General features: G+C 44.3%; 1 protein-coding gene across 2 annotated transcripts in view; it reads left to right on the plus strand.

Annotated features, from left to right (window-relative positions):
* Positions 1-2,820: 2,820 nt before the first annotated feature.
* RBM6 (RNA binding motif protein 6) overlaps positions 2,821-18,622 on the plus strand; it is a 54,153-nt gene continuing 38,351 nt past the window's right edge. For both annotated transcript variants that reach the window (XM_059823102.1, XM_009811847.2), the window contains exons 1-4: positions 2,821-2,914; positions 4,945-6,283; positions 7,059-7,148; positions 8,145-8,214. In XM_059823102.1, the coding sequence (XP_059679085.1) occupies positions 2,871-2,914; positions 4,945-6,283; positions 7,059-7,148; positions 8,145-8,214 (1,543 nt within the window). In that variant the 5' untranslated portion in view covers positions 2,821-2,870. The remainder of the gene's footprint in view (positions 2,915-4,944; positions 6,284-7,058; positions 7,149-8,144; positions 8,215-18,622) is intronic.

An 18,622-nucleotide genomic window follows, 5' to 3' on the forward strand; every position in this document is an offset into this window, starting at 1 on the left:
TAAGAGGTCCAAAAGAGTCTGCTGCCAGGCTTGGCACGTGCATTTGGAAAGCAGAATCGGGAATGTCCTCTGAGCGGCAGTGCCAGGCACTGGGCTGTCTGGGGGTGTGCTGGGGAGGACGAGGGCATGGTCCTGAGGAAGTCCTTGGGTGTAATTGCCAGGGAGCATCCGGAGCTCCATCAGTCTCTCCTGTCTGCTGGGAGGGCTGCGGGACCACTGGTTGTTGGAGGAACTAAGAGCACAGAAGAGATTCCCCTCCTTTGATACTCACCTTCTGTATCTTCACCGGAGCCGAGGCTTTGCCGCCGGGAGACAGAGCCAGCTGGGAGAGGAGGAGGGAAATAAAATGCATACTTTCAGGGTGCAAGTTGGCCCTCCTGAATATTCAGTATAATTGTAACAGCTAACTATTGTCTTAAAAGAACTCTTAATCCAGGCTCTGTGAGTAACTGGACCATGTTCTGCAGCTGTGTTACTGTGTCACTCTGAAATATCCTTTGTTGCCACCTCCTTCAGATGCGTGGTTGTGACTGAGGTATGGCAAAACTAACTGATCATAATTGCTAGCACTTCAGGGTGGATTTTTGCCATGCTTTGCTGCTGGCCTGGCCCCAGCCCCGGGCTCTGGAGTTTCTTTAGCAAACAGCCATACTCACACTGACCCATCTCCCAGCGTCTGCCTGTGAGCAGGGAGGTGGGACCTGAGCTGGCTGTTACCTGAAGGGTAAATCCTGATGGCATCTTATCACAGCGTGCATCTTTTGGAGCAGTTGTAGCAGGGTGTACCTTCAGGAGATCTTGGCGTTGGTGGAAGCCAGTCTAAGAAGTTTCTGGCCCTGTCCTGCAGTTTGCTGCCGCCTTGTTTTGTGGGCCTGTGTAGTAAACCGTGTCGCTGAAATGACCTGGGTTAAATATGACTCTTTTCAGAGGGTCATCTGTGGTGCAGACCCAGAAAAGCACAAGCTGGCACAACTAACACGTCGCGCATTGCCAAAGGCAGAGCGGAGGGAGCAAATTGTGTCAGGCTGAACAGGGGACTGTCAGAGCCAGTGTTGCTGCCTGTGTTATTGAACCATGACCTCGCACTCATGGATGTTGCTGCGTGGCTCAGCTGATATATGCCAGGCCTGATATCAGTCCAATGGTGTTTTTTTCGCCGTCTGAGAATTTGAATATTATATCAAAACAGTTCCCAGCTGGCAAGGGATTTTTTTTTTAAGCGTCAGTAAGCTTGTTGACTTAATGAGAACTGGAGTGGGGGAGGAAATCCAAAAGGGAAGAACAAGAAATACCAGGTCTGCAGATGTCTGCAGGCTGCAAAAGATCATAGATAAAAGGACTGGCTGATGACAGCCAACCATAATGGTGACTGCCATAACCACCTCCATTCTCCTGTCCTCTCCATGGAGGGTGCAGTGTCAGTTCTCTTAGATTCCCCTCCGAGAAAGAAAAAATGATAGAGCTTGTGGAGGAAATCCTTGGGACCAGGGAGGTACTTGTTGCATCAAGAGCACTTGGGCTTGAGTGGCCAATTGCCTGAACCTGTTTCTTTAAAAATGGTGTTATGGTGGATGGATCGGTGGTGGTTGTACGGGTTGTCTTCATCAGCCTCCACATGCTTGCATACAGAGACCTGCCAGGCCCTGCTGTCCCCAGCTCCCACGTGAGCATTTGCTGGCTGGTGGTGGACCCCGGCAGGAGCAGGTACTCCCTCTTGGCAGGGCAGCTCCCTTTAGCTCCTTGGCACAGGCGGCTGCCAGCAGCAGCATCTGGAATCGCTCCCTGGTGTAACGTCTGTCATAACCTGCTCTTTTGACCTGCCACCCGTACGGCAGCGCTGGCCTTTGGACGTGAGAAGAAACAGGATCTTGTGTGCTTTTCTTTGACAGGATCTGCTCTAGCCAGGCCTGGCGGTGACTGTCTGTGCTGTCTTCTGTTCCACCTAACCGCTGTAGTTAATTTAATCCTACTTTTGAGCTGCTTTGTAGCAGCATGAGAGCCCCAGGTCTCCTAACCTTGGTCTGGTGGCACGGCAGCCCTCCTGAACCACTGCAGCTGGATTAGCCGGAGCAGGTTTGAGACCATCAGGTTGCTAGCTACCTCTTTTTGCTCTATGGTCTGCTGCAGCCTTTTTTGGGGAAAGACAGAAGCACTTCCCATTTCAAGTCCTGGCTTTGGCAATTGCCAAGAAATCCTCACCTTCTCCGCTGGTGGGAGGAAGTGGATGAAATTTTAGATCTCTGTTGAGGCAAGTGTTATTTGCAGCACTCAGCTTGATGAGGGCAGCGTTGGAGAACAGTGCCTGTAATGATTTATTGGCAAAGCCTGCTCTGTTATCTACATATTTTTGAGGGCAGAGTAAGCATAGTAGACCAACAGTAGCGATCCTCTCCTTGAACAGCAGAAAGCTTTTGGCAAAAATAGTTTGGATTAAACATTAATTGCGAACTGTTGTTCGGCAACGGTCCGTTTTGTTTATAGATTGTGGTGTTCTCACATTTCTAGCTGCACTCTGAATCGTGTCAGACAGCACAATATGTTGGAAAGCTTTATGTTAATCAAAGCAGATATCAAATTGTTTGCCCACCCATATTGACAGTTTGATTTCAGAAGTTGTTTGACGCTTGCAAATTTGAACATGGAGAAACGCAACAATTAAATTCATTCATGCCTGAGTGTGGTCTTGTATATTTGTGGATCCTGATCAGATGTTCCACACACTCCTCCTCCTAACCAGCAGTGTTTTTCTTACGTGATATATGTTCTTTGCCTTGTGGTTTACTGTCATGTTATTTATTCAACAGGTTGTGCTGTCTTGGTGTTCTTAGAGTGAATTAACCATTTCTGGAAACCTACCAGACAAGATCAAAATGTGGGGAGACCATCGACAAGGCAACAGAATGGGGTCTTTTCGGTAAGCATTTGAATGTATGGTTTGTTTCAGCAACATTCTTAAATACAGTAAGCCATAGGAACTTTCTGTTTGTCAATATTTCTGCGCATCCTCCTGTAAGCAGACTGTTTCAGTAAAAGTTCTGAGGTCTGTGTGGAGCTAGGCGTGACTGCCAAAGAATAGGCAAGTTAAGGGACAGTGTAACTTTCTGCATTTCTGTGAAGTTTTTTCATTTCTTTTTTTTTTTAACATCAGCTGCTTTAAGTATTTCTATTCCTTCTCCACACCACCTTTTCTAGTGATACTTAGTTTAGCTGTTGTAAGCTGAGGTCACGATATGTGCATGGATTTTGGTGCTATGTGCTGTTAAGACCTAGAAGAGAAGCGCCTAATAGGGTGGTGTTGATTCTCTTCAACCACGGTGCTTGCCTTAACTTCAGAAATACTGGCACTTTCATTGCACACAGGATTTTATGAAAACCTGGAGAGTTTAGTTTTCCCCATGAGGTTAAGTAGACCATATATCCCCATGTTCATGGCAATACTCCTTCATAAGACATTTTTGAATGTCATTGAAACTGTTTTAAAGATCTGTATGCAACTGACCTCCACAGCATGGTATTTTTCTTAGTTTATATTCCTTTGGTCGTTACTAGGCCCTGTGTCTGCAAGAGGGCTCTGGGTATTAAAAAAAAATAAAAACGGAGGCACCAAAAGCTAGCGTTTTCCTCTGTTGTGCATAATTCTTTAATCCTTTGCTCATGTGTCCACCTCAGTTACTTGAATATCAGTGTGATAAAGGTACTTCCTCATGGCATACCTTAAGTTTCTGCAATACGGATACTTCAAATATATGTCCAACTGTAATGTGTTGAGAAAGCTGCTGACACTTGAGCTACGAAAACCAGTACCCTCCAGAACATGTCTTAACGGTATTGATGAGGGAGTGATTGTGTTTTGTGATGATATCAGTAGTGCTGATCTTCAAGTGGATTTTATTGGCATGATTCTTTACTGTATTGGGTGGGGAATTCTAACCTTGAACCAAGTTTTAATTATTGTTCTATATGGTGGTGAAACAGGGACGTGTAGCTTAGGAAATCTGTATATGGTTTGATTAACTGTGCAGATGTCACCTTGCATTCTGTTGGTGAGTGATTCTGTAGCGAAACTTGAACAACATGACTTTCTGTAGTTGTTAAGGAAATGTCTACTGATTTGGGTAGCATTTGGTGTTATTTTAAAATGTGTCGATATTTTATTATTCTATTTTTTTTAAAATGTATTGGAGCCTTGCTTAGATGAAATATCAGGTAGCTCCATCTCAAAAAAAAACCTCATTGGGTTTTGAAAAACTGTCTTAAGAGGAAACATCCTCCTGAGTGGTTTTATGCAGGTATCAGGAGAGCTCATAGCTACAGTGCTGTAAACTCGGTGTAAGACAGCCAGTCTGGAGGCACGAGCACAGGATCATCTTGAACGTTGATTGTTGGCATATCCCTGTAAGGCATCCTCAAAGTCTGAACTGATAGCTTTCAGCATTTTGCCAGTTTAGACTCCAGCACAAGGAAGCATAAATGAGTCTCTGTAGTATGTTAATAGAGCATGTTTGGTAACTTCTGCTTGTACGTGCCTCAGGATGATGTGTTAAGTTAGCTGTTTGTAATACTGCCCGGAGAGCTTAAGCTCAAGTGGTTCCTCACAGGCGTGTGCTGGTGATGCTAATAAACAAACACACCAGGTAGAGGAACCTTGAACAGCTGCAGAGCTGTGTGCAGTGCAGGACTATGTGGATTGCTACCATCATTAACCCATTAATATTGCAGGTATTCCCTGTTGAGTGCTTCTGGAAATTGTGCTGAAATGGGAGCACCCAAGTTTACTTTCTCCCATCTGTCGTATGCTGCCTCATCTTAAACTGCCAAACATCAATATCTTCTGCGGATCTTAGACTGTTACACAACTCTATAAAAAGTTTAGAGAAGAATGTGCTGCTGTGTAGATTTCAGACTCTAAGCACGTTATGAATAATACTGTCTTTATTTCTACAGTGGGAGCCAAGAAGAAAGGTTTGCTCCCGGGTGGAACAGGGAATATCCTCCTTCCCTTGATAGTCTTGCTCAAGAAAGACACTCTGGCAACTTCTCTGGCAGAGAATCACTTCCTTTTGATATCCAGGCACTCACAGGCCTCCTCAATCCTCAGTTTGCCAACAGAGAGGAACCTTCTTTCAGCTTTGGAGCTAGAGATGGACCACGTAGTGACTTCAGAGGTGGGGAGGGGCACCATGATTTCAGGGGCAGAGATTTCCCACCATCTGACTTCCAGGGCAGAGATGAGTCTCAGATGGATTTCAGAGGTAGGGAGCCACCCTCTTCTGAGTATAGGGGCAGGGATATGTACTCTGGAGACTTCCGGGAGAGAGAAGGGCCACCTATGGACTTCAGAGGTGGGGACGTTCCTTCAGTGGACTACAGGAACAGGGAGACGTTCCGTATGAACTACAGGGACAGGGAAACACATAATATGGATTACAGGGGCAGAGATGAACCTCCATCAGACTTCAGGGGAAGGGGGTCTTTTGATCTAGACTTCAGAGGTCGAGATGGATCTCATTCGGACTTTAGGGCAAGAGATGTGTCTGAGTTAGACTACAGGGGCAGAGAGCATTCCTATTCAGACTTCAGAAATAGGGATGTACCAGACTTGGACTTCAGGGGTGTGGGCACCTCTGATTTGGACTTCAGAAACAGAAATGCACCATCGTCAGACTTCAGAAATAGGCACAGGTCCCGGTCTGATCAGGATTTTAGGAGCAGAGATGTGGCTCCTCCTATGGACTTTTCAGATAGGGAAATGCCTCCCATGGATCAAAGCCTTGTAGATTTTAGGCGCAACCAATCTACTGTACCTTTAGCAGAAAGAGAGGGCTCTGGTTTAAGCACCAGTAAGAGAGAGGAGTCTGCACTTGGTCTAGATAGAACTCCCTTTGGTAGCCAAAAAGGAGAATTTCAACATTCAGAAGCACCAGCCAGAGAAGAGGAATCCCTCGGATTGGGTCTTGAAGATGACACGTCACACAATTTCCAAAATAGCCGTGGACCTCTTCCTACTCTTCAGGACCAAGAGGAGCAACCTCAGACCTTTGCTAACAAGCAACAACAGCAGCAGCTTTCTGGGGGGGAGCAGCAAAGATCCGATTCTGATCTTGGGTTAAAGGGTGAAGGTGGCCTGGATTTCCTTGGAAGGCAAGATACTGACTACCGAAACATTGAGTATCGCGATGTGGATCACCGGCTGCCAGGGCATCAGATGTTTGATTATGAACATGGCAAGTCCTTTTCAGAAGGAAAACCCAGCAAAGATTCTAGGCCCTATAAGAGCCTTCAGGTAGGTGGTTTTGTCAATTGATGTTTCTGTTAAACATGTGTTGGCCAAAGAATGGAAGGAGCTGGGAAGGAGTCTTCCATTCATATCCCATCACTTCAGTTCTATCTTACTTCACCGTCCTTCTCTGAGATCATCCTCATGCTCCAGGTTGTTTTAATGGGCACCCCTTTTTATCTCAGAAATACTTTCTTCTCAAGAGAAATGCAATTTAGCAACTGAGAATTGCTAAACACTAGAACCAGATTTGGTTCAGAAAGTCCCCAAGTTGAAAATGACCAGGCAGAGGGAGGGTGTTGGGGAAAGTAGCATATAGAGGAACTTATTTTGTAATTTTCTCCTGGATGTTGCTTATGAGCACTACCAGAGAGGAGCTACTGGTGTAGGTGGACCTGTGTAGAACAGTACAGCTGTTCTCATGCAAGCTTTGTTTTCCTTCAGAGTTACCGTTGAAATCTGAAGGTAATGGTAACTGTTGAGTTAATAACTACTATTGAATTTGAATCTCTCACTGCTGGAAAGCAGAGAGAGGTGATTTGCCTGTTTTATTTTCCTGGACCTAGATCTCATTGTACAGCTCCATGAGCATATGAAGCTAGCGATACTAGTCCTCCAGAGCTCCCTGACTCTTAAACAGTGCTGTGGTTAAAGATTTGAGCCAGTCTGCTTATGGGCCTTTGCCTTTGCGTTATACCCTGCTTTATATTGTTACCTGTTGCGTATCTTGTGAGCTAGCATCTCTCATTTGTAAAAACCATCTTGATTGTGTGAACTCAAGGACCAAGATTACCGGACCTGTCCCAAATATGTGAAGCCAAGCAAGCTCATTCGGCTAGGAGGAGTGCCTGAAACTGCCACAAAGGATGATGTAAGTGGGATGTTTTTCATCAAAAAACTTCTGTCAAGGGTTTCTAAAAGCACCATTTTTTAGCCTGGTTAATGTAGTTCACATGGTCTATCATTTTCTCCAGGGAAAATCCAGATTTAGAAGTCATTGCAATGTTATCTTTTATCTGATTATTCTGGGTTTTGGGGAGTCTGGAAGTGATGAGTTTTTCTGCAGTCGCATGTGGGGTGTTAGTGGCTAAAAGCCTTGACTCCAGACTCTTTTTAACATGCCTTACTTCCAGCATTGCTTTATATATAGCAAATATTGTTACCACTTTGTTACTGTATTTTGGGCTCAGAAGATGTGTAGTGTCTAAGTGAACTTGTTCATTCCTAGTTACTTGGAATTGCTTAAATGAGATCTTATAAAGATGGAAAAGATGTCTGCTGCTACTGCTGATTTTAGTAAAAAAAACAAAAAATAATCTAGGCTACAAGATGAAAGAAGCTCCCTTTCCAAAAGCTTCCACTTTGAATTATAATGGTTTTTTTGGTGGCAGTTCCAGACATGAGAACCTCTACATGCAACAGTTTTTGCTAGGGTTAGCTGTGATGATCAGAGCTTCTGAGGCTTGATACTGGAGAGCTCATGGCAGAAACTTTGTCCATCAGAGGATGATAAGTCTCAGAACAGTCACTCCATGTCCCTTGATTTTCTTAAAGGCAGTAAGACATCTCTGACCTTAAATAAGGTTCAGAGGTGAACTGTTTGGCTGAAATCAGGGTAATAAACATTTGCACAGCACTTGTGGTGTAAATGGTGCTCGCTTATTTAAACAAAAACCAAAAATACTTCCCAAAACTTGATAAACAGTTCTCAGGTACTACTGGAACTTAATCAGGAAAATGTGTCAGTTTGTAACAGAGTTAACCTAGAAAGAAAAGAAGTCTTGGGGAGAGAGAAATGTGCATTAGCAAGCTTCACTTTCTAAGGTTTGATTTTTGGAGACTGAAGTGGATCTTGGTTTTCCTGTAGATTCTCAACGCTTTCCGAGGGCCTGACGGGACGCCTGTGAAGGACTTGCGGCTGAAAGATTACAGCTCAGGTGAGAATGCTTCTCCAGTGCTTCTAGTTTCAAGTTTACAAAAGGGTGTTTTTCAACCCGATACTCACTTAGGCAGTTTGGTTAAAGTCTTTGGGGCCATAATTGCAAGTATTTTCAAATGAAAATGCCCACTGAGTTTTGTAGTTTGTCCTTTTGTCTTCAAAACTGATGGCTGTGCTCACTGCTACTTCAGAGGTAAAGCACGTGTCCTGGTGCCTCTAGAGAGATGTAGGAGCAGCAGGAAAAACAGTAGGGCTGTTCTAATAGCCATCAAGAGTAAAGCCAATACTGACATGGGACAGCAGGTTAATTCCTCAATAGATGTTTAAAAATTATTATTAAATCCTTTTGGATTGTTCTACATGTTGTTTCTGAGATGGTCTTACTGTGGAACGTGTCCTGCACAAATAGCATCCTCAGGAAACCTGATACATCCTAACATTTCTCCTTCAGTATTATGGAACTCTGACCCTTCTTAGATAAGAAGACAGGTTAAAAAAAGAAAAACTAACTTTTGTAAGCAAATATCCAAATACTGGGTCTGGATGCTCTTCCTCATTCAAAGAATAAAATTTTGCTGTACTTCTGATCAGTATGTATAGGATTCTGAAGAAAGAAATATTTTACAAGGCTGCTTTGTGAGAAAGTTGTACTGGAACAAAGATGTGCGATGGTAGGAAATGCAGGGTGAGTCCTGGGGATTGGTTTGGATGATACTGGTAGGAAATACCTGGAAACTGGTATTGTTTATTTTTTTTAAACCTAGGAAAGCAGAGGCTTCTACCTTCATCAGTGCTTTTTCTCATTACCAGTATGGGTTGCATGTGAAGCAGCTGGAATTCTTGGTGTCAATACATTATATAAAGGCTTCCTATGTGTTTAGTAGCTGGGGAGAGAAACTGGGGCAGTTGGGTATTTCTCAAGTATATTTTTGTTTCTGGAAGCTGTCAAAGGAGATTTCACAACCTTCTCGTGAACCTTTGAACTGAAGAACACCCCTATGTCACATAATCTGGTCTGGCCCAACGAGCAGGGCTTAAGGGGCACAGTCAGTCTTTCTTGCTTCCTTTCCTCTTTACTAAGCATAGTGCAGCATGGCTGTCGTCACCCGCACAACACTGACTGCAACTCAGTAATTGCAACACACTCAATTTTGCCTGTGCTGACGTGATTAGACGGGTTTGGTTTTTTTTCTGAAACACATCACTTTTCAGTAATAAATCAACTTCATAAGTCTCTTCTCGTGTACGTTATTAGGACTTACTGCCCTCATTAGAGAACTGTTGTCTCCTTCTTCCCACTCCCCATTTCAAAGGCTACTCAGGATGTGACACAGTGTCTGAAGTTACGTGCAGAAGACCTAGTATCTGCTGGTGGTCGCATGTGATACGCGGGCTGCAGTTTTCTGCTGTCCCTTTAAAAGCTGCATTCCGTTTCAGTCTGTCTCTTCAGCTGCAAAGTTGTTTTTTTTAAAAGTTTTTCTGGCAGTTGTGGGGAGGGAAAGAGTGAAGTTTAAAATTAGGTCATAGTTTATGAGCTATTTAAAGCTGTTGTTTAATCCTGTCCAGTCAACATCAGTAATTTAAGCAGTGTAGCGTTATTCTAGGTTACGTGGATGCTGCAAAGACTTTGTTTTGCATTATGTCCTGAGCCTGCAAATGCAGCTGCTAATTTAAACAGCTTTCTGATCCTTCTTACGCAAGATGGGTATGTCTAGGACAATAAAAGCTTCCTGAATTGTGAAAACTTCTTCTTGAAATTGGGTAACTAGAAGCTGTAGTAAATTTAATCCAGCTTTTCACATTAGGTCATCCTATAGAGAAATGTGTGAAATTGAATTCATATTAACTTCTGAAAAGCTAAGCCTGTTTGAAACTAGAGGCCAGTTATGGGCTAAACAATGCTTTTATGATGGGGTGTGTATGTAAATTTTCGTAAGAATTAAAAGTAGACTTGCTGGATTACTAATGTCTCGGATACACCTGGGCCCACTGGCTGCATTGCTTTATCAGTTTACTGGCACGATGGCAGCCTGGCTCAGAAGAGTGCGTGCTAAGCCTGTCTGAGTGGGTTGTATATTTTTGAGTGCTGTCCAGAAATGTTAAAAATAACATTAATCATGAGTATGCATGTTGAGTGTGTTTGAGAGAAGAATGCCTGCAGCTGTTGGAGAACAATAAGAACCATAACAAATAACACGCAATTAACTCAAAATAAGTGAGGTTCGGATCAGTTTCACAAAAAGATAATGTTTATCATAAAGCTTATCTCAGCAGCTTCAACATGATGATTCCACTGTATGATCTTTCACAAGACTCTGTTTTAGGGGAAAATACATGGTTTGTTTTTCTTGGAAAAAGCAGCTCAACTCCTTTTTATAAAGCCCTTTCTTTTTACACGCTGTGTATATATGCTAAGGGAAGTGTATTTTCACTGAAGGTTGTGCTGAGCATGAAACACTGCTCTTAATATACCTGGTGTGATTTTGGTATGCATTCAAGCTGTTTATTCTTTAGATGATTTTGCCTCTGAAGCCCACAGACTGAAACAGCGTCTAGATTTTCAACAAGGTAGTGAAAGGCGAGACCTTAAGAAGTGGCATAGTAATTCTATTTAAATCAAAAAGGCAGATATTTACAGGCAATGATAAAATATCAAAGTCAGACTTTATAGTATTACCTACGCAACATTAACTTGTAATTTCCATCAGTTAGATCATTGAATTGATGCCTGTATGTTCAGACTGGAAGTATCAAATCCATTTGTGAGCGGAAGAGAACTTCTTCCAATGTAATGCGTAAGCCTTGGCAGAAATAACTGTGTTAGGTTGTCGGTTTATCTTTCAGCTTGCCTTTTCAAATGTGTTTGGTCATGTCTGTTCAATTAATTGTTACAAAGACTAAACTCTGAGGTGATAGTGGAATCTTCTCAAATACCATCAGCAGCTTTAGTCTGCAGTATCTCCTGGTGCCTCTGCTGCCTCATGCGGAGGCAGAGCCGTGGATGTACTGCTGCTTCAGTAGATACTAGCCCTAATGACTTGTCAGCAGCTCTCTGAGAAGGGGTTGTCAGTACCGGCTTGTGAGCTCTCCCTGTCCCATCTGAAGGTACTTGTCTCTGCTCACTGGGGTCAAGGCTTTCATGTGGCTTTACAGTGTGGGCCTCCCTCTGGGGAGCTGTTAGTGCAGCGTGTGACAGCACCAGGCTACTTGTGGCACGGTGTCTGTCATTCTCCTGTTACTGTCTGTGCACTTGCATTGGTGCTGACTGCCAGGGACTTGAAACCAATACCTTTTGACCTTCGAGGAATCTAACACGAACACACCTTGTCCTGGTTTTGATTTTGATCATATTTTAAACTTATCTCCTGCCTGATTCTCATCAAGCTTTATTTCTACTTTCCTGACTAATGTTAAACATAAGCAAAGTCTGAGATATCATCTTGAGTGTCTGATGTGCACAGAACTCTTTGGCTGGACACACATGTATGCCCTGGAGAAGAGAGCACACGGAGCTATCTTTATCTTAAAGGGCTGCTTATGATGAGTCGTTCGCCCTTAAAAGATGCTGCAATGATGTCCAAGTAATAAGTGAAAACATGAAGCATGCTCTGAGCCTTCTGTTCAAATTGTTCTCCTGGATGCGGTCTGCAGTGGGACAAGCTTGGAATGTGTGTTTTCCAACCAGGATTCATGTTAGGGTTAGTACCAGCAGCTGGGAAAAGCAGTTCAGGGAAAGTGAGCCTGAAAAATTGCTGGCAGCCCATGAAGCTTTTCTAGCTTACTCTACAAGCCCATCTGGGGAACCAAGAGGAGTTTTTGCTGAGCTGGGAGAGCCTGGCAGAGAATGGACGCGCTGACTGAGATGGAAAGCAGCATGCGCAGAGAGGAGCTCTGTGAAGCGGACCTGGAGGTACCAGGTGAGCTGGATTGCAATCCGAAGGAGCAGTGAGGTCTACCCCAGCCCCTCTATGTACCCTCTAAATTAGTGCAGCACTTCAGAAATTAGGAGATTTGGGTTTGTTAACCCTCTTCTGACCCTTCTGAATACTCACTTTTGAACCCTGGGTGGGGATGTGGGAATGCAACACTGCACCCCTGACGAGCAAAGCACCCATGGAAATGGGATGACTGGAGCAGGGAGGAGGCTCTCTGAAAAGCAGTCATGTTTGGGGCCAGAGGGACCTCCAGGTGGATACAGGTGGCTGATGCTACGTGACAGGCATCCTCCTGTGGTGGAGGTACATGCAGGAAACGTAGTGTAACCCGAAAATGTGACTAACCTAGCAGCTACTTAATGTCAGCTGCCTGCTCCGTTTTGAAAAGCTTTTGTTTTAGCAAGTAGTATTGGCACTAAACATACTACATTGCTTGCTTAGCCATCTTCTTGCACTAGCGTTTATTTTTGGTTTTATTTCTCCAGACCTGGCCCTTACTTGGTGCTTGGAACTGCCCCCCTTATCCCTCCCTTTGTTAAACTTAAACTGCCTTGGCCAAGTCCTAGAAGAAACTGGATTATCTTGCTTGTTCTCACTAAGCTCTGCCACATTGGTGCCCTGTTAAATATTAATAAGCCCCTCAAATAAACCTTTAAAAGGTGCTTTTTTTTTTTTCCTCCAAATGCAGTCTATCTTGTATAGCAGAACAGTGAATCGTTGATTTCAGGAGTATTTCAGGAAGTCTCTGAAATTTAAGATTGTATTCCTTAGTGTTGCATTTTGCTAAAACTCATAATCTAAGGTCCAGAAGTTTACACTTCATGATGGAAAAATTGGTACAGATTTTTGAGTGGTGCACCTCTCCATACTAGGGATAAGTTCTCCATTTTCCATGGCTGGAGTGCATCCCAAGGCAGTGAGATCTCTTCTCCCTTAAAGCAGAGCTCCCACTGTGGTAGCAGACATGGCTATACATTTGTCTGGCCCACATATAACTGAGTCGTAGCTTCCTCACTGTAGCTGTACATGTGTGGGGGGGTTTGGGCTAGTAATGCTCTTGGAGGTCAGAAGCGCTGGTGAAATACTGCGCTTGCCCCCAGCTCCTGCATGCCACAGATGCCATCATGCTGCAGCTTCCAGCCTTAGGTAGGGCTGGAGAGCTGAGCTGCTTCTCTGCATGGGGAGGGGATGTTTCTGGAGTTGTGCAGCAGAACTGTGCTAAACTGAGACCTTTTGTTTCCTTTCAGGAGTGATGCTGTGCCCTTGGGGAAACCCCTCTGAAGGGGGATTTGTGGCCAGTTAGTGGTTTCCTCACGAAGAGGGTTTGGCGCCAACCCTATGGAGTTTGATTAGGACTAGATCCCACAAGGACTTACATTCTTTGGTTTGGTATAAAGAATGTGCTGTGGGTTGACGTGAGGTGTCTCTAATACATACTGTGGCACAGAGGTGCATCTTGCCTGTTGGGCTAATTATCCAGAAGACAACTTGGCTCACCATCAAGGCTGGCACTAATGCACCACAGGAAGAATAATCTCCTGTTGCTGTGTTTAGTGCTTTGCACAGTGAAGATTGTGGGGCCCATTCTACTGCATCAGCTACAAATAAGGGCACGCAGATCTCGGGCACTTGCTGAGAGCTGAAGTGATCATCCACAAGCTCACAAGATGCTGTAGCACACATGGAGTTTCCTCTTGAGGCACAACCAGATCACTGGCTCACCAGCAGAGTTCTTCAGTTTGGAGGGGCTTACCTTTCAGAAGCTGGGGAAATATCTTCAGCGCTGATCTGCGTGAAGCAATTGGTTCTTGTTTGTAGCCAGAATAAGCTGGTGAGGACTAAAAAAGCACTTAGTTGGAATTAGTCCATGGTCATCTATACCAGTCCTTGCCAGTTTTCCCAGCTCTGTAGGCAGTAGGCTTTTGGCTAGTCATGCTTTATTTCAGGGCAGTAGTGCATTGTCTCTTGGAAGCAAAAGGCTTTCTTGCCCATCTTTCCTCATCTGTGGCTTAGGAAACAGGAAGTACAAATCTGTTTTAAGTCTGTGTTTGTGATAGTGATCAACCTTGGTTCAGGGTTATAAGGCCTGTTCAGCAGAAAAGGCAACAAACGCATTCATCCATAAAACATGCTCATAGTCTTTTTGACATGCAGAATCCTTCTGTCCATAACTATTTTTACAAACGTGCTCACTCTTTTTGCATCTCTAGCACAAAACTTCAAGGCTTTTCACAGTGCGCTGACATTATTGCATTGATTGTTTTTCTGAGTCATTCATGCTAAATGACAGATCCTATATCCTGGAGACCAGGTTCACATTAGCAGCTTTGTAAAACCAGGTTCCTGTCTGCAGCACCTTCCCAGGTATGCAGCTTCTAGTCCTCTCATGGAGTTTTGTGATGGCCCCAGCCTTCCTTGGATTACAGGTTTCTGTACAAGTATAATGTAATACTTTGTCTTTAATAAAGCTACATACAGTGTGTACTATCTTAGCGTTGTGGGTTTTTCCTTCCTCTCCACTGTGCTGGTGTACAAACTACCCTCCTTCTGGGCCAAGAAGGGTTGACAGCCATTTGGGGCTCTGACCGTTGTAGTACCTGTAGTTTATGGGGCTGCCTGTGTCTGCCTTTGAGGGCATCTGAAACAGGTCATTTCTCCGTCTTGTCCTCCTGAATGGAGGGAGGAGGGTGGACTGTAGTGCTCTGCCTTTCAGAATATAGCTGTGTTTCATATCCTGTGCTTTCAGTGCCGTTCTCTTGTGCAGCGCTGTCATGAATGAGTGCATAAGAATGTACTTTTTTTTTTATACAGAGGGACAGTGTGAAGTGGCAGGCTTTTTCCCAGCAGCCAGGTGTGGCTTGTAAATGTTCAGCCTTTGAAAGGAATTGGGGAGATGGCTTGCTGCAGATCGTTCTGTTTAGTATTCAACAGTGAGCTTTTCTGTTACAGCTCTTCAGCTTTAGTAGCTCTGAAGATCAATTTATCTGTGCAGTAAAGAGATCTGACAAATTTATGGGCGCTCAGAATCCACCAGCTGGTCTTGAGAGAGCTCTCGGTTTTGGCTTCTGAGCTTGCGTTAGCATAGATAAATTGCTGCCATTCCCTGCCGTGCTGTGGGGGTGCCCTCCAAGTTTTCAGACTGTGCGGACAGCTTTATTTTCTCTGTTCGCCACGGAAGGCACGACGCTGTTGCCCATCCTCACTGCAACAGCAAGACTCGCTGCGTAAGCACAGATACAGCCACTACTGTGCATGTTCAGGAGCTCCTGGCTTCTTGGAAGCATTGAGTGTATTATGCTTGCTAATATTAGTACACTGTAATAGCATACAGATACAGAGAAAGTCCTGTGTTTTTCAGTATTTTCTTGTGATGAGGTATTCACTCTTTAGTACGGATGACCTACATCTGCATCTTTCCTTGGAGGAAACAGAAAAACTTGTGCATGAGGTTATGGGCCTATTGCCAAAATCTCCCACAGTTGAGGTAGCTCTTGCTATCAACCAAAGAACAGCAGATTCTCCGAGAACAGCGTGCAAAATCCTGTCTCCACTATCCAAGCTGTGCAAAGGTTGGCGTGTGAGATTGCAGATTCCTTCAAGGGATGTGGAAGTCTTTCATATTCACTCCATACTTTATGCCGTAGTTGCCTTTAAAGCAATCGAACTTTATTCTCTAACATGGGTGAAATTCTGTAGAGGATTTCCCCGGCTGCACTCCTCTTTGCCATGCTGTCTCAGGAGAGAGCAAGCAGCAAGAATATCCTTGCTTCAGCAGGCTGGCCATGGCTCTGCTTGAATGTGCTATCAGAGTCCTAGAAGTGTCCAAAGCTGCCAGTGCTTTTCTTCTGTGGTAGTTCTGTCTCATCCTACAGGAAAAAACATAAGTGAAGTGAGGGGGGAGAATATTTTCATGTTGCACCACAGCAGACAGGGGTTTTGTAGCAGTTGTTTTTGAGAAGGCAGGTGACGATTCACCATGGACTTAAGGTTACCCAATACCTTAAGCTTGTAGGGGTGGGCGGTAACGTGACTTGCTGCGTGCTCATTCCTAGCATCAAGGAGCTGGATCGCCTCTCATATTGGATGCCTTTGTCATGTTGCCGTCACGCCTTCTTTCCGAAAGTATCTTTGGCTTGGCATAGACAGGGCTGCTGTTGTTACGTGATCTTTTCATTTGGCCTCCTAAAACTCCAGAGATATTTTTTGATGTCTTCACACTGCTTACAGCCCTTATCAGAACAACATTATGGTTTTCCTTTATTTAGATCTTTGACATAACAAACTATCATGAAGTAACACATTACTATGTGTCAGTTGTTCAGTAGAAACTGTGTGTGTATAGAAACAAGTCTTATTTTAAATCCCAACTCTTTGATCTTTTTTACTGAAGCCAAAGAACAGTAATTTTAAGTCAGGCTTTCAGGATTTTTAGCCAGACCATGGCATGCTGACAGGGACCTGCTCTTTGTGGTCAAAATTCACTTCAGTAAAACACATCTGTTTCAGAGGTAAAATATTCCTTATTCAAATGTTTGTAGAGCAGCTTCCTAGAGCTCTAAATGTGTCCTTACTCCCAAGTATTAAGCAATGATGCCCGTTTTCAGTGCAGAAAACAACTGAGCGTGCTTTGGGAACATCCATAAAGGATTGTGTATACATAGAAGCACTTAAGGGAAAACAGAAGCTCTCTGGATTTTATGTGCACACTCTCCTTGTGTTCCCGTTTCACCTGTCGTATACAGCCTGTGATACTGTAGACTTGTGCAGCTGAGAGGAAGTAGTTAAATAACGTACAAAAGTCCTTTTACACAGTTGACCTAAAACATGGGGGAAGCTAAGGGCATGCATGTTTTATGGCTATGCTAGGGCCAAAATCTGGATGAGTTCAAGTGTTGGAGGACTGTTCCCGTTGCAAAGTTCATTTGGACAGTGTAACTGTGCTGCAACGTGCTTAGAGGTTGTGAGTGGGGAAATATTGATTTCTTTCATTTTGACAGAGTCTGTGTTGATCACATATACTTCTGCCAAAACATAAAGCACTTCTTACTCTGTTCTACTTTTTTGTGGATCCTGAAACTGTAGTATGGTACTAATCAGTAAGTGAAGGATCAAATAAAGACGATAGCAGGATTTATATCTTCATGTGGAACCTTGCATATGAATTTAGGCCACCTTGAGTCAAAAAAAACCCACTGTAGTCTTCAGCAGTGATTTTGCTTTGATGGTTTGATCATTTTGGTTTTATTATTATGACCTGAATGAAGAATACCAGTGAGTGCCCGAGAGCTCTCATTCGCAGGGGATGTCAGCTTACCTTGGGATGCCTATTGAACCAATTCCTGCCATTAGGTCCCTGCCCCATGCCTCTGTCAAAATCCTCTGCCCTGCTTCTGGTAACAGCAGCTGAATTGCTGCATTCTGACAGGGAACCTGTGTGAAGGCTTTGGAAATAAAAGTATGCAAGCTCAGCAGCTGACACAAGGAGCTGAACCAGCCCTACGGAGGAGGCAGGGAAGAGAGACAACAGTTGGTGGCGGGAGCCTCTATAGCTGCTTCCCCTTAAGAACCAGCCTCAAGTCACTTGGTTTTGTTTCAAGCGTTGTGCTCTGGGTAATGTGATTATTGCAGATTGGGGGAAAAAAGCAGCAAACGTTGCGCTTTGAAGGTGCTCCGTAGCAGCGCTGTTTTTCCACAGGCCTCCATTTCAGTGGCCTTTCCATTATGGTCTAAAGTGGAAGGATGCTCTGGTGGATCTGGGGGCAGGGGGACAGAGCAGGAGTGCCGTACCGCCCAAGGCTGATGTTACTCCATAGTTCTCGCGTACTGAGCATGCTTGTCAGATCTACGTGAAGAGCTGGATCTGGGGGCGAGGGAAAGTGTCAATCCCCCACTGATCTTCATCAGCGGTTCGAAGCGGAGCAGTGGCTCCAGGCTGCTCTATTCTTGCATCATTACTTTGGTGCTGTCTGTGCAAGAACAGCTCATAGTGAATTGCAGAACGCTGTGTCCCTCTGCAACCTGACCACAAGAGCTGAATATCTGGCCTGAAGCTGCTTTTTGGCAGGATATGGGCCACACTTTCTGGTTTTGGTTCTCATTGTACATGTTACTGCAGCTATGCTTATTAGGGGGGTTGAGTTTGGTGGGGGAGTCTCAGCTTTTGTATACGTATAACATTCAGCGTCACACTCTCAGTTGTGTCATGCTGGATTAAATCCACATCTAACCACTCATTCACATCACAAGGACTGGGATGTAAACTGCCTCTCATTGTAGAGCAAATAGAGTGAAAACTTCTGCAATCTTGCTCTCTGTCTGTCAGGAGACCCCTTACTTCATATGCACGTGGAAATAAGATAGCACTCTGATCCTAGCTTGCTGATTATGGCAGCTTTCAAAAATCCTCTCCATGAAGAGGAATCGGGAGCCTTACAGGCTGACAAATATCATTCATGCAGCCCTTTTCTGATC

Source organism: Gavia stellata, chromosome 12 (genome assembly GCF_030936135.1).
Source record: "Gavia stellata isolate bGavSte3 chromosome 12, bGavSte3.hap2, whole genome shotgun sequence".
NCBI lineage: Eukaryota > Metazoa > Chordata > Aves > Gaviiformes > Gaviidae > Gavia > Gavia stellata.